The sequence below is a fragment of the Mus musculus genome, chromosome 12 (genome assembly GCF_000001635.26).
Source record: "Mus musculus strain C57BL/6J chromosome 12, GRCm38.p6 C57BL/6J".
NCBI classification, from domain to species: Eukaryota; Metazoa; Chordata; class Mammalia; order Rodentia; family Muridae; genus Mus; species Mus musculus.
Window position 1 is genome coordinate 34607684 of NC_000078.6, and position 14858 is coordinate 34622541.

Sequence of the window (14858 nt, forward strand, 5' to 3'; positions counted from 1 at the left end):
ATAAATATTAAGTTTATAATGCTCATCTCCATTTAATACATTTGATTTTTTTCATCTTGCTGAGTGCTAAGAACAGGATGACAGTCACTTTAAATCTATATTAGAATATTATTATCACATTTGTGAAAAATTCTATAAATTACATCTACCATCATGTTTGCCAGAATAATGTTAAAGATTTTAATAATTGTTACTGGACCTACTTAAAAGTCTTGTCCTGACTCCTCCATTGCTAATGGGACTAGAAACTGGTACAACCACTCTGGAAATCAGTCTGGCGGTTCCTCAGAAAATTGGACATAGTACTACTGGAAGATCCAGCAATACCTCTCCTGGGCATATACCCAGAAGAGATTCCAACTTGTAATAAGGACATATGCTCCGCTATGTTCATAGAAGCCTTATTTATAATAGCCAGAAGCTGGAAAGAACCCAGATGTCCCTCAACAGAGGGATGGATACAGAAAATGTGGTACATTTACACAATGGAGTACTACTCAGCTATTAAAAACAATGAATTTATGAAATTCTTAGGCAAATGGATGGATCTGGAGGATATTATACTGAGTGAGGTAACCCAATCACAAAAGAACACACATGATATGCACTCACTGATAAGTGGATATTAGCCCAGAAACTTAGAATACCTAAGATACAATTTGCAAAACACATGAAACTCAAGAAGAAGGAAGACCAAAGTGTGGATACTTCATTCCTCCTTAGAATAGGGAACAAAATATTCATAGAAGGAGTTACAGACACAAAGTTTGGATCTGAGACAGAGGAAGGACCATCTAGAGACTGACCCACCCGGGGATCCATCCCATAAACAACCACCAAACCCAGACATTATTGCATATGCCAGCAAGATTTTGCTGACAGAACCCTGATATAGCTGTCTCTTGTGAGGCTATGCCAGTGCCTGGCAAATACAGAAGTAGATGCTCACAGTCATCTATTAGATGGAACACATGGCCCCCAATGAAGGAGCTAGAGAAAGTACCCAAGGAGCTAAAGGGGTCTGCAACCCTATAGGGAGAACAATATGAACTAATCAGTACCCCCAGAGCTCGTGTCTATAGCTGCATATGTAGCAGAAGATGGCCTAGTTGGCCATCATTGGAAGGAGAGGCCCTTGGTCTTGCAAAGATTATATATATGCCACAGTACAGAGGAATGCCAGGGCAAGGAAGTGGGAGTGGGTGGGTTGGGGAGCAGGGGGGGGAGGACGGTTATAGGGAAATTTCAGGTTAGCATTGGAAATGTAAATGAAAAAAATCTAAAAATTGTAAAATAAAAAGTTATGTTCTGAAATTATGTTAAGTGAAAACAAGCTTCATACTCAAGTAATGAGTAGAGCAATAAGCCTTGTTCCTAGCCTACAAAAGTGTCCTTGGATAAAAGAAACAGTAGATGCTTGCTACACCTTGCATGCAGGAGACCCAGAGGACATAGTTCCTAAACAATGAATTTCTTTAAAAGTTGTTTTATTATGTCTAATTACTTATTGTGTAAGTGTCTCTCTCTCTCTCTTCTCTCTCTCTCTCTGTCTTTCTCTGTCTCTCTGTCTCTGTCTCTGTCTCTCTCTCTGTCTCTCTCTCTCTTCTCTCTCTCTCTCTGTCTTTCTCTGTCTCTCTGTCTCTGTCTCTCTCTCTCTCACGCGCGCGCGCGTGTGTGTGTGTGTGTGTGTGTGTGTGTGTGTGTGTGTGTGTGTGTGTGTGTGTGTGTTTTGCCATGGTATATTTATAGAGGTAAGAGTACAGTTTGCTGAGGTCATTTCATTTCTTACACGAAGTAGGTTCAGGGGATTGAACTCAGGGCACCAGGCGTGGCAACAGTGTCTTACCCTCAGCCATCCCAGTGAACAATGAATTTCTAAAGAGAATTTAATGAGTTGTAATAGAACTTATCCTTGGATCAACTTTAGAATGACTTGTGTCACTTTCCATAGATGGGTTTGCACACATAGTAACATACATAAACCCATTCACTCCCATATACCTATTCCATATACCTAGGCTTATGCCCATGGACCTAATGAATCTGAATTCGCAAAACTGGGTCCCAATATTTGTATTGTTAATCCCACAAATAGTGTGGTCAAGATTAGGTCACTGCTATAAAATTCTATTTATATTAATTAATTAATTTATTATAATATTCTAAATTAATTTCTTCTGATAATACTTTAAAATTAGCTTTAGACATATTTATTTGCATGAATGTTAGTCTGTATTTTTGTAGTTGTATCAGGTGAGTGACTGGTGCCTGTAGAGGCCAGAAGAGGGTATCAGATCCCCTGGAACCGTTGGGAGATATCAACATGGATGCTGGGAACCAAACCCTGTTCTCTGCAAGTACAGACAGTGCCTTTAACTGCTGGGTCATCCCTCCAGACCCTTAAAAAAAATCACATTTTATTACATTATATAAAAATTACACTGAACAGTAGCTCTATCCATGGTCTTCACTCCTGCTTTCACAAGCACACCACTACCAGGAAGCACAGTCCCACACTCCACAGTCATTTGCTGAAAGCAAGAAGACACACAGCGAATATTTATAATAAGACTGGAAGCCTCCACTTCTGAGGCTCCCTTTAGCAAGATGGGTATGCTTGAGATGAACAGCCATGCCATAAATATTTAAGGTCCCTTATAGGAGGATAAATGGAGATTATTTAAAAGCTAAAGCACACAGAAACCTGACACATCCATTTTTAATGTGGTGGGAGACTATTGTTTATTTAGTTTTTAAAACCCATCCTAAATTTGGCTTCATGGAACCAAAGAATCCTAGCTTTAAATGAGCAGATAGCCTTCTCCTGTCCAACGGGTAATTTGAACTTCAACTGAGAAGCAGGTTTGAATAGACACAAAAATAACTCACATTAAATTCTAAGCAGTCTCTGCACTCTGCTTGCCACAAGGCCTATTGTTCCATGAATTGCTCCTACATAGCCTGTAGGAAATTTTGTTTGAAATAATTTCCCATGGCCAAGGAAAGGCAGGCCAAAGAAATTTCACATAAAAGAAAAAAGCAAGCTTGCAGCATGCAGGAGCTAACATTGCTCTGCCTGTGTGGCTGGAACAGGCACAGGGCCACAGGAGCCTCTAAGGTGGGGGATTCATCTTTTTTCTCTCTACTCTGCCCTAAGCAAGAATTTACTCCAAAGTTTGTGACCCACAATCCCAAACACCCTCCCACCAGCCTTACCTTATTCTTTCTTTTAGGAACCTAATTTTAAGCTTAGGAGTCTTTTAAATATCTGAAAGATTAGCAAAAATAAGAGGCATAGCCCTCCTGAAATAAGCCCTTTGCAGTGTGTCATGTTTTGCTTCAAATCTCAGCTCTGTCTTCTTTACTATCCAGGTCTCTCGCTGCTTCTGGAAACTGCACTTAGCACACGGGCCAGACTCACTCCTGTGAGCACCACTTCTCTAATTCCCGCTTCGATCAGTTTCACATTTTACTCCTGCTCTGGATTTTCTATCCTTTGTTGAGTTATTTCTTCAGAACTCAATCACCTTTAGATGTTTTTTTGGTTGGTTGGTTGGTTGGTTGGTTCTTTGTCATCTTCAGGCAACATTTTCCTTACCCCCTTCCCCCGCAAAAAAAATCAAAACAAGAAGTAAAACAAAACAAGACCTTACCTGCCCATATTTAAATATTGTATTGTGCTACTTTAATATTTTTTCTAGCTGGCCCTTACGTTCACTCCCATTTTAATGATAATTATATGTGCCCCTATACTTCCTGGCTTTTATGAATGAATCTTGGCAGAACTGAGGGTGCTTTACTAACCTTTTCAATTACTCTGCCAATCATATGCAAAGCTACATTCAGCATTAAATTTGGAGGGAGGGGTGCTTTTGAACCTCCTAGTGATCTGTTACGTCCAAGTCCAACAAATAAACCAAGTTAATGGGAATATACATTCAGGGCCTCCCTGGTCATCATTTTATTCCTTCCAGGCATTCGTCACCATTTGCCAAGTACTGGCATGTGTTTAACCAGGATGAATGATACACAGAATACAAATGGGGGGGCAGGAATGGATATGGAGACATAGATATCTAGCTAGAGAACAACCATCACTGGATATTCACCGCAGCAAATTAGCAGGTCATCATAACACCCCAGCATGCCAGGGAGTCCATGGTCAAAGTAGACCATAGTTCACCGGTGGCATAGTTGTAAGTTGGGGTTCAGAGATCTAAGTGTAAATCATGCAACTCTAAAAGCCATTCTTTGGCCACTGCATTTGGCTGACATTGCTCTAAAACATATTAGCTTAGTCATGAGAATAAGAATGTCACTTGATGTACAGGGAAAAGTATAAATCACGGTGAAAAGTAGAAATGGGAAGGACACAGAGGAGAAGGTGACAAACGACAACAGTTGGCATCTATTAGTGACTTTACATCAGTTGTACCCTGACGTATCAACTCGGGGCATGCTGACAATAAACTCATACAAGAAAATTACCTACTACCTGCATTTGATTGAAAGGAGAGAAGTTAAGAAACTTGCCCAAGTTGATCCATGCCATGGATGTCAGAGGCTGGATTTCAGTCAAGCAGTATCATACCAGGGCTTCTACTGTCAGTAGGTGAGACTACTGAAAACAACAAGGCAATTTGGAAGCTGCTTGGAGTGACCAAGTATAGCCCATTGTTTGCAAGTGCAGCTTGTTGAGAGTATTAATGTAGCCTAGGAATAAAAAGACTACATCGCTAATCAGTAAGAACTAAACTTGGATAAACAGTTCTAATTTGTGGCACGGCCTTCTGGAAATTTTGAAATGTATCATTATCCAATTGTAGAATATTAAGACCCGGACACAGGGCAAAAGGTTTTCTAATTTTCTTTGACCTAAGAACTGTGGTTTCTAAGATCTTATTTTTAATTCTAATTATACATAGGCATGTACAAATGTGCCTGTGACTGCAGGTGTCCTCTGAGGCAATAGGCATAGGATCCCTGGAGCTGCCGTCATGGGTGGCTGTGAGTCACACCATCTAAGTTCTGGAAAGTGAACTCATATCCTCTGCAAGAGCGGTAAGTGATGTTAGTCACTAAGCCTTCTTGACAACCCTTTTAAACTCTTTAAGATATCCAACCAAAAAGATGAATTTTTATTAACCCTATGTGTCCCTTTATCTATAAAAACTGAAGCACTTGTGTCTTTCATAACATCATGTGACATTAGTAACAAGATCATATTGCCTTGTTCATCTTTTGGTCCCTTATTGCCTAATCATTAAGCCCCTTTGACTATAAGACACTGGCTTCCTTGGTTTCGCATGTCTCTAACATAAATTTCTTTTCCCACTGTGCGCTATGTCCAGTGAAAGTTGTTCTCCTCTGCTATACTGATTCTTGTCTCCCTTCAGGTGAGGATGAATAAGAGTCCCGTCCAGTGGACTGTGGACAGCAGGAATCCCTGCCATTCCAGATCCCCCCAGCAGAATGATGCATGCCTCCTCCAGATGCTGCCTCTGTCCTACTGCGTGGGATGTCGGCATCCTGCTTTGAAGCCACATTATGAAGATGTATAACCAACCATCAAGATGGGTCCCTGAAGGACAGATCAGAAAAGAGCTGGTGCACTAGCCTCAATTCATACAGTGCCAGCAGCTTTCCACAAAGGAAAGAAAATATTTCACTGGGATGATCCACTGACTCCAGTCTGTGCTCCACTGTCCCAGTTGGCTGAGCCTAACCCAAGCACTGCACTGACAGTGTCAGATGGGTGGGACTACAACAAACGCCGGGGTTATTTTTAATGTTGGTTGAGTGATCAGAATCTGGCAGCAAGAAAACAAACACTTCAAGCTGGAAAGCTGGCTACCTATTTCAAATGAAAAAAAAAAAGTACAACTGAAACGTAAAATTATTTAAAGAACAATTGAAGTGCCTAGCCACACTCCAGCTGCAAGGAGTTCCTTACTGCCTCTTTACAAGGAATGACATTTAAAATAGATGATTCTAGAGAAAATTCAAGTAGTTTATCAAATGTAATGTAAGGGTGTAACACAAGTCCAGACATGCTGGAATTTGACATCCCACATCTGATTCCCAAACAGTAGAAACAAATAAAAGTATAAAACGCCGTAAACAGCATAAACCTATTAGAAATTCACTGGATAATCAAAATGCCGTAGGTCCATAAAAAGGGAAGAAGTATCAGAGAAGGTACATCTCTGGCCCTCCTCACAGTCTCCTGGTGGAGATGGAATCAAGAAGACCAACACCAACAGAGAGAGCAAGGAGGTGAATAAAAAGGAGAGTGTCAGAGCTGCTCTCAGCATTTTCATGGACCTAGCTAATATATGCAATCCAACTGAAAATCTGAGAAGGTGAAATTATAAGAAACCAGAACACCATGTCAGAAGCAAGCTACCTCATCTGAAGTTTGCCTGGGTCCTTCCCTTCCAATGCTTAGTCTTCAGAAGGCTAAACAGCGACACTGGGATCATAGCCTCCTCTGAGAGGCGGGTCTCAAAGCTAGGCAGCCCCAAGGTGGGCCTTTCCCACCCACTCTGGATTCTCCAGAGAGTCTTTCTCAGACATCATGTGGTGTTGAGTAGCAAGAACATTAAAAAACAAAATCTAGGAAAATTTTGAGGCTAAATGTGTCTTTATAGAGGATGTATTATCAGGAAAAATACAGCAGGCTCTTTGTATTAACATATTATATAATATAAATATTATAAATAATATAAAATATTAACATTGTTTTTGTAAGAAAAGCCATATAGTCACATGAAACAAACTCCTCTCCTGAACAAGATGAATCCACATATATCCTGGGATATCTCCAAATATTGCTACTAAAATTTGAAACTAAAATTTCACAAACTGTTTTAATAACAAAATCCATTGTGTTAGTAAAAGCCATTTTCTTACTGTGTTACCTATGGCATATTTTGATAAAAAGTAAGTTGTTAGTCGCTTTAGAATAATGCAATAATTCATTAATTATGAAGAAGTTAATGCGCTATGTGCACCTAACTAACACTTAGCAAAGCAAATAATTATCAAGAGGGTTGGAATTAATATCTAAAGCAGCAAGAAAACGTATTCAATGACCCATGCCATAGCAACAATTACTGTATTTATTTTGCTACTGAAAGGAAAGACTTTTTTCAAAGTTCATGCTGCCTTTGTTATTTCTAAAATTCTTCAGATAAGCAATGCTCCTCTGTCCCTGGCCTGGCACCAGTATGATGTCACCGGCGCTTCTCTGTGTGCAGCCCACCTCCCTCCTCACTTTCTGTGCGTAGTCAAAATAGCAGAGTATCACTGTGGAGTGACATGGCATTTCAGGAAAAGCCCACACGACAACTGTTGGAAATCTTCTCTGCAAGCTTCTGACTGAGAAATAAAGCAGGGGCAGCAATTTGGAGAAAGCTTTCATTGTACTCGGATTCCATAACAGGGGAAAGAATAAGATGTACAAAATTAAAAGAAAAAAAATGGGCAAGGCTCTAAAGCCCATATTTGATTGAGTGCATGCTATGCCCAAGGCCTCCCTCCTGGCTCCCATAGAAACAAATAAAGGCAGAACAGTTATGAACAGTAAGGATGTGAAGACGCCGCCACCACCCCATGGTCTCATGTGCAAACACAGAACAGGGCTGACAGTATTTAAAATGGGAACTGTTTAAAGCAAAGACAGAGACAGTCTTTAGAGCAAGAGATGCTTTTTTTTTCCCATAGGGTTTCTTTTATCCATGGAAGCTTCATACAGCCCTCATGATCCATCAGCAGAACTAGTCAGATCTGAGATTAAAAAGATGTATGAAAGGCTAGGCACAAGAGAGATACAGTGACCTGACATTCTGCCATGCTGCTATGCTAGGAAAAGAAAGACAAGAGAAGCAGGAAGAAGAGACTGGAGCCAGGAGGGAAACTCCTGTTAAAACCCAGAATGCATTGGGCCATGTAATGTATCCCCAAGACACAATCCCCAAATTTCCTAACTAAAGCTCAATGAAAATCAAGCAAGCAAGCAAGCAAGCAAGCAAGCAAGCAAGCAAACAAACAAACAAACAAACAAACAAGTTTGAAAGGCATCAGAGAGTTTCCTTCAGCCTGACTGAAGAACTACAGAGGTTGTAGAGGAGTGGAGACAGGCTGCTTAAACTGGAAGAGAATGGACACACTCCTTTCCAACTGTGACTTGTCTATACTAGGTGATTCAGGGATAGTGCATGGTGTGTGTGTGTGTGTGTGTGTGTGTGTGTGTGTGTGTGTGTGTGTGTTCATACATGTATATGTGCTGTGTGTGCATGAGCATGTGTGTTATTTGTGTGTGTGGTGTGTATTATATGGTGTGTAGTGTGTATGTGGATTGTGTGGGTATAATGTGTATGGTATATGTATGTATTGTGCACGTGGTATGTGTATGCATGTGTATAGTATGTGCATGTATGCAGTGTGTGCACACATGTGTGTACATGTGGTTCATGTGTGTGTACAGTATATATTGTGTAGAGTGTGTTCATAAACATGTGTGTACATGTGTGTATGCATATTGTACATATGTGTAGTGTGCATGTAATATGTATATACATATGCATGTGAATATAGTGTGTGCATATTTATGTACTGCCTATGTGTGCACATATATATGTACCTGTTTGGTGGGTGTGCAATATGTGTACATTTGTATATATAGTGTGTATTGTATAGATGTATCGTATAGTATTTATGTGGCATGTATGTGCATGTGCATATAATGTGTGTACATGTTTGTCCAGTATATGTGCATGTGTATATGTGTGGCTTTGTCCAGGACATAATGTTCTAAGGATGTATCAGTACAACCTGAGGTGTTGGCCCTGTCTTTCTACTTTGTTTGAGATAGGGTCTCTCTTGCTCACAGATATGTATGCCAGGGTAGCTGTCCCACAAGCTTCTCTTATCTGTGCTTCCTGTCTCCTAGTAGGGCTCTGCTGGATCACAGGTATTTACACTAGTATGTTCAGGTTTTATGTGGATTTGGGGGATCCAAACTCAGATCCCCAGGCAGGCACAGGATGCCTTCATCATGAGCTCTATTTTGGCTTTAATGATCTTCCTAACTAGGCAACACAGAAGTGACTGTGAAGCCCACCTAATAGACTGCAATGTTAAATGTGACCTCCTGCTGTTTAATTCCATTCATCTGGAAGCTGAGTAAGTTCAAAGTGAGACTGACTTGGATCTCAGTAAGGACTTGGCCTCAAAGTCCTTGTCACTGTGAATATATTAACTGACAAACAGAAGAGCTAAAGAGCTCATCAAAATTAGAAAAAAAAATTCTATGCAAGTTCAGTAAAACTCAGACAGTCATGAAAGGTGTCAAAGTAGAGTCAATGGTAAACAGAAATTGAACGAGATGAGAAATGAAGAATTATCTACCAGGATGTAAGAACTCAAGTCGGGAAACTGCGGGCACATGATACTGGCTGATACTGGAGTGGAGCAAGAAAACCACACAAGGCACCTGGTACCATGTAAGATGGAAGAATGTAAACTATGGAGTTCAGGTTTGGGATACAGCAAAGCTCCCTGGGCGATCTAAGCTGGCTATTCAGGCAGGAAGTTTCCTGAAGTTGGGAGAGTTAAAGGCAGATATATCAGGAAACCAGACGCATGGGAATCAGTGGCAACATGACAGCTCTCTTTATCTGAATGTAAAATGCTACCATTTTGCTGTAACGAAAGGCACATTAAACAGTTCAAGGGCTTCAGAGGTGGTCTTGGGATGCACAGAGTATAATTTGTTCTGATGAGCTCGGAGGATAAACCTGCAGACTTAGAACGGAGAAAAGGCTTCAGTGAGGTAAATGCTGTCTGGGCTGAAGCCTGCTCAGCATCTCTGTATACAGCAATCCCTTCCACACACACCCCCCCCCCCAGCTTTGAGGTATATACAATGACATCACACTAGACATCACCTCTAGTCCTGGCCATTGCAATGATCAGAGGCTTTCAGGAGTTGGGTTTCTCTGTACAGCAATACACTGACTGCCATCCAGCTCAGGGGTAACTTTTACGGCAATTACAATAAAACTATAAGCAAGCCGTTATGATGCAGTAATGTCCTAAATAAAGCTATGGGACTTCATTCTATTTGTATTTCTCCAGTTGCATATTTTCTAGTAAGCTCTCCCATGAACAGGAGCAGGGAAACGTCCCAAACTTAGACAATGAACAATACACTCTATCAGCAGTACTGTTCCAAAACAAAATAAATGCAAGCTTATTTCAGTCGGCTCACCATCTCTAACTGATGAACAAAGCTGACTGCATACAGCAGCACGCTGTCACAAACACAGTCTGCTCTCCCGGCGCTACTATCCAAAAGGAAAACGCTGGCCTGAGAGAAGAGATACTGAGCCTATCTGCGATCATTAGCAGTCTGAACTGCTTCTGCCTGAGTCTTACCTTGAGCTGGGCTGTGCGCGCTGGATTGTATCACCCTGTCTCCTTTTAGCAGTGAGGTGCTCGGGATGCACAGAGTGCATTCAGAATGTCTTCAATACCAGAATACAGAAGGAACATTGTTTTTTGCTTTTTGTCTTTTTTTTTCCCGACATTAACACTCTTGCCAAGCACAGGAACTCAAATACAAGTTTTATAAGTTGCTAGGCCAGAGAAAGGATGGAAGAATTATGGCCAAGGTTGGGCTCCGATTTGCCAAAGGTAAATTAAAAAAAAAAAAAAAAAAGCAAGCTCTAAAGGTCTAAAATCATCAGCAGAGATTTAATCACTTCTTGTGAAAACAGAACTGAGTGGGAACGAACTGGGAGCAGACATTGATACTGAGACACAGTCTTGGACTGGGAGTTGGCCTGGACCTCCTCCAAGTCTGTATCCAAGGAGACTTATACAAGCATCATGCCTGATGCTGACCAATAACCTACAGGATCACACTGTTTTTGCTTCCAGTCACAACGGTGACACTTCCAACAGAATGATCTCTAGACCCTTACTTATTCTCACTGAACCCCAAATTCCTAATGTCTGAAAGTAGAATTTTATTACATGGCTCAGAAGACTATTAATGTCATTCAAAATACATATTACTTTCTATGTTTCCTCCAGAATCCTGATATACATTCCTTTTTAAAATAAAGTCCTCATTACAGAAAAAAATAACCCATAATTTTCTATATTTTAATAAATGACTACAAATATTTTAATTTAATCTATTTGGTATTTATGTATGTCTTATATAGACACATATTTTCAAATACTTTACAAGATATTAAAACAACAAGGTCTGGAGAACTTTAAAGGTCCTAACGTCTTATCTCATCTCTCGGGCCTCCTCCTGAGCTCTCCTGCAGCATCCTGGGAAGACACCCTCTAGACTCAATGTCAACTAAGCAGACTCTCACATTAGCTCTTCCCTGCTTGCTGGATTCACATCCGATGCCACAATTCACTGGAAATTTATTTTAGTATGCAATACGAGGTAAAGAATGAAGTCAACTTTTCTGAAATTTGGCCAGCTTTTCCATAACCATCTCTGACACAGTTCTTTGCTTCATCTCTAATTGAAATGGCATTTCTGTCACAGACCTAAGTAGAGTGCCAAGACGCCTGAGCCCTGTGCCAACCGTGAGAGTGAACAGCACCCAGCGGAGTTGATGAGGATGGCCAGCCCAAGAGGAAAGCTTGCCAAACCATTCAGCAATAAATGTCTGCCATGAAGAGTTGATAGGGACAGATAACAAATGTGCCACCAAAGTCCAGTCTCTGGGCTTTCTAGTAGCCTTAGGGCACCTAGTTTAATTGGTGCCTTTTGTTTTTCTTAACCAAAATATTTTTGACCATTCCCTAATATGTATTGTGGCAGGTGAAGACTGTATTTACTTTACAAGTGTCTTTTAAAATTTGCTACAATTGCTTTATGACCATGAATTTACATATTTAAAATAGTAAAAGAAATTGCACCTTTACAATAATGAGCCTCTGGAACCAGACATGGAAATTTCTTAATTTGGTCACAATTTCTTTGAAATTATTATTTGTGTTTCTATGCATCATGGATTATATGTGTATAATTGGTAGGTAGATGATTAATAGATGTTCATATAATTTTTATTGTATATCAATGTATTTTGTTACACTTGTTCCCATATATTTTACTTTCTGCTATCATGAACATAGAGACTTGATGATCACATTTTCAAAATGTTTATTTGAAGACTATTACCTTTCAGCTATATTTCATATTCTCCTAGCAAGATTACATTCCTGCCATTTCTGTGACACTAGGTCAATCATGTTCTCACAATATCTCTATATAACAGTCTCTAACACTATCATGTTGACTAGTTTTCATATTGTCTTCCTTTACTGATCCACTCTGTATGACACATTCCACAGGAACATGTCACTGTATCTTTAGGGCCTAGGACAGTGCTTCCTGAATGGCAGATGTCCAGCCAACGATTGACGAGTGGCTCTCTGGCTTAAAATGAGGTCTTCCAAAACTAATGACAATGTCCTCTTCATATTTTTAAGAGTTCATGTTCCAAATTTCTGTATTCTCACCTTATAGTGTGATGGAAGAACGGTTTTCCTTTTCCTCCCCTACCCTTTTAACCTTCATTTATAAATGGCAATGCTAGCTCATATTATTTAATTGATGTTTTCATTGTTAATTTAAGGAATAACTTGTTAATTCTACAAATAAATGATCTGTGACAATTTTTACTTCTATTGTATCTTTTTGTGTATTCTAACATAGAATATGATTTGGAAAAAGTCCTGAATGAAGATTGTAATCTAGGGAAATAATCAGCAAGTCTTCAGGGGCTCTAGACCACATCAAGATGCTAACAGCAACACTCTTCAGAGAAAGCTGCAGTCACCCACACGTTTGTAGGTAACCTCGGGGACCTCCTGGATTACGTCCTTCCATGACTTCCTTAGAATCAACCCACCAGATATGGAAAATAATGCACAAAGCACCAATGTATTCCTAATGTTAACGCAGTATCAAATCTAACCAAAGCTTACCATGCACACGGGTTTTCCTAAAACGTAATGTGCAGCATCTTTTTTTCTAACTTACTACTTTTTTTGCTTTTAGAAACTATCTCCTTCATCGTCCTTCAGGAACATTATCTCAGTGTACTTTAGTTTCCTCTTCCCCTTAATAGAAGAACACCGATCTGAAGTTTTCCCATTAATTATGCTTCTGCCATGTGCCACACATTATAACACTTTATCCTGTCACCACCACTATTTCCTTAATTGTCAGTAATTACAGTTTTGATTTCCTTTTGATCCAAATTTTAGAGAAGTGGTTTTCGTTCTATGTCTCTAATAATTTCCTGATTTAAAGCTTCGTTATTAATTTTCACTGTAGTGCTTTGCGGTCAGATATTACAAACTATGGCCTTACTAGCCTGAAATGGTTATTTAACCACATAACTATGTCCTCCAATTTTCTCCATGTCATTTGTCAAAGACATAGAATAATTATGTTCCCAGCACAATTAATCATCTTTTGTAAAAGCTGTACTTTATAAATACAAAGAGGCAGCTTCCCAGAACTTAGGGATGCTAGAAGCAGAGGAACTTGGACTCCTTCCCCTGGCCATCAACTGTGCCCCCTCCCCTGCCTCCATCTCTCTACCCAGATTATGATACCAAACTCCATTCTATAAATAATTCCTTAAAGAGGAAGAAACAGAAAGAACAAACATCCGAAGAGAAGCCTAGTGTCTATCACAATGTGTTTCCTAGATCCTGATGTAAGCTCATGTATAAAGATTTCAAAGTCTCCAGCCTAGACTCAGACAGTGTGCACCACCATTGCATAGCTGAGGCTGGCTTGTAACTCACCCTGCAGCCCGAGATAGCCTCAAACTCCCCATCTTCTTCCCTCTGTGTCTGGCGTGCTAGGACTACAGCTATGTACAACCATGTTGGGGTTCTTAGCTCCTTACAAGCATGGGAGGACCTTACTGGTGCTAGGACAATCAGGACAGCTGCGTCAGGAGCACAGGATCAGCTGCCCAGTCTGCTCCTTGTAATTGAACCTCAACGCTGCAGAAGTTGATGCTTTTTCTTTATTTGACTTTTGGTGCATCCCACAGATGTTTCTTCAAATTATTTATAACAAGAACCTTTTTTTCTTAAAGCTTTTATTGTTTTATAATCTGACTTATCTCATTTTAACCTAATGACCATGTATCATTTTATATATACTTGACAACTCATTACTTAACTTAGCATTGCTGCTTCAGAGTAAGACTAAAATGGTGTATCTCATTCATTTTATGTCAGACAAAGGGATGCAGGAGGGAATTTGCTCCCTCCAGGTGGAAATCTCAAGGTGTTTAAATGGACCCACCAAGAATGCAGCAAGGGGCTTGTGGTACTGGGTTGTGATCCCTTACATTGCACATAGAGGTCAGGAGGCAGAGCTCTCCTTGGTACTTAGCAAGGCTGTGGTAGAAGCTTTGGAAATGCACAGGAAGACATGATTGTTGGCATGAAACATGCAGAAATGGAAGGGGAAATCACAGCTCTTAAGAAGTCAGAAACCTATACAGAAAGACACTGTGACCTAAAGGCTGAGCTTAAAGGCCTACCGGTGACATTACACAGGTGTATGTGTCATACAACATAATTTATGGGCAACCAGTTTCTACCTCCGTTCATTTATTTCATACAGGTCAGAAGGCCAACACAACAGAACACATTCAAAGACCCAGGAAAAACTAGTACTGATTTCCCTTGAAGACACTCTCAGAGCCTAATAGAGATGATCAGTGGTTGAGAGAATGGCTTGCTCTTTCAGAAAGCTCAGGTTGGATTCCTAACACCCACATCTTGATTTA

General features: G+C 40.2%; 1 protein-coding gene across 19 annotated transcripts in view; it reads right to left on the reverse strand.

The window, feature by feature from the left end:
- Hdac9 (histone deacetylase 9) overlaps window positions 1-14858 on the reverse strand; it is an 869516-nt gene that overhangs the window by 560104 nt on the left and 294554 nt on the right. The window contains exon 1 of one of the 19 annotated variants that reach the window (XM_006515271.3): window positions 10441-11068. The exons of 16 other annotated variants lie outside the window; for them this stretch is intronic. Coding sequence is in view for 1 of the 3 variants with exons in the window: in XM_011243921.1 (XP_011242223.1) it covers window positions 10441-10520 (80 nt within the window). In the remaining 2 variants the exon portion in view is untranslated. Of the gene's footprint in view, window positions 1-10440; window positions 11069-14858 lie in introns of those variants that run through there. 2 more of the 19 variants (XM_030246986.1, XM_011243921.1) reach the window with 2 other exon arrangements.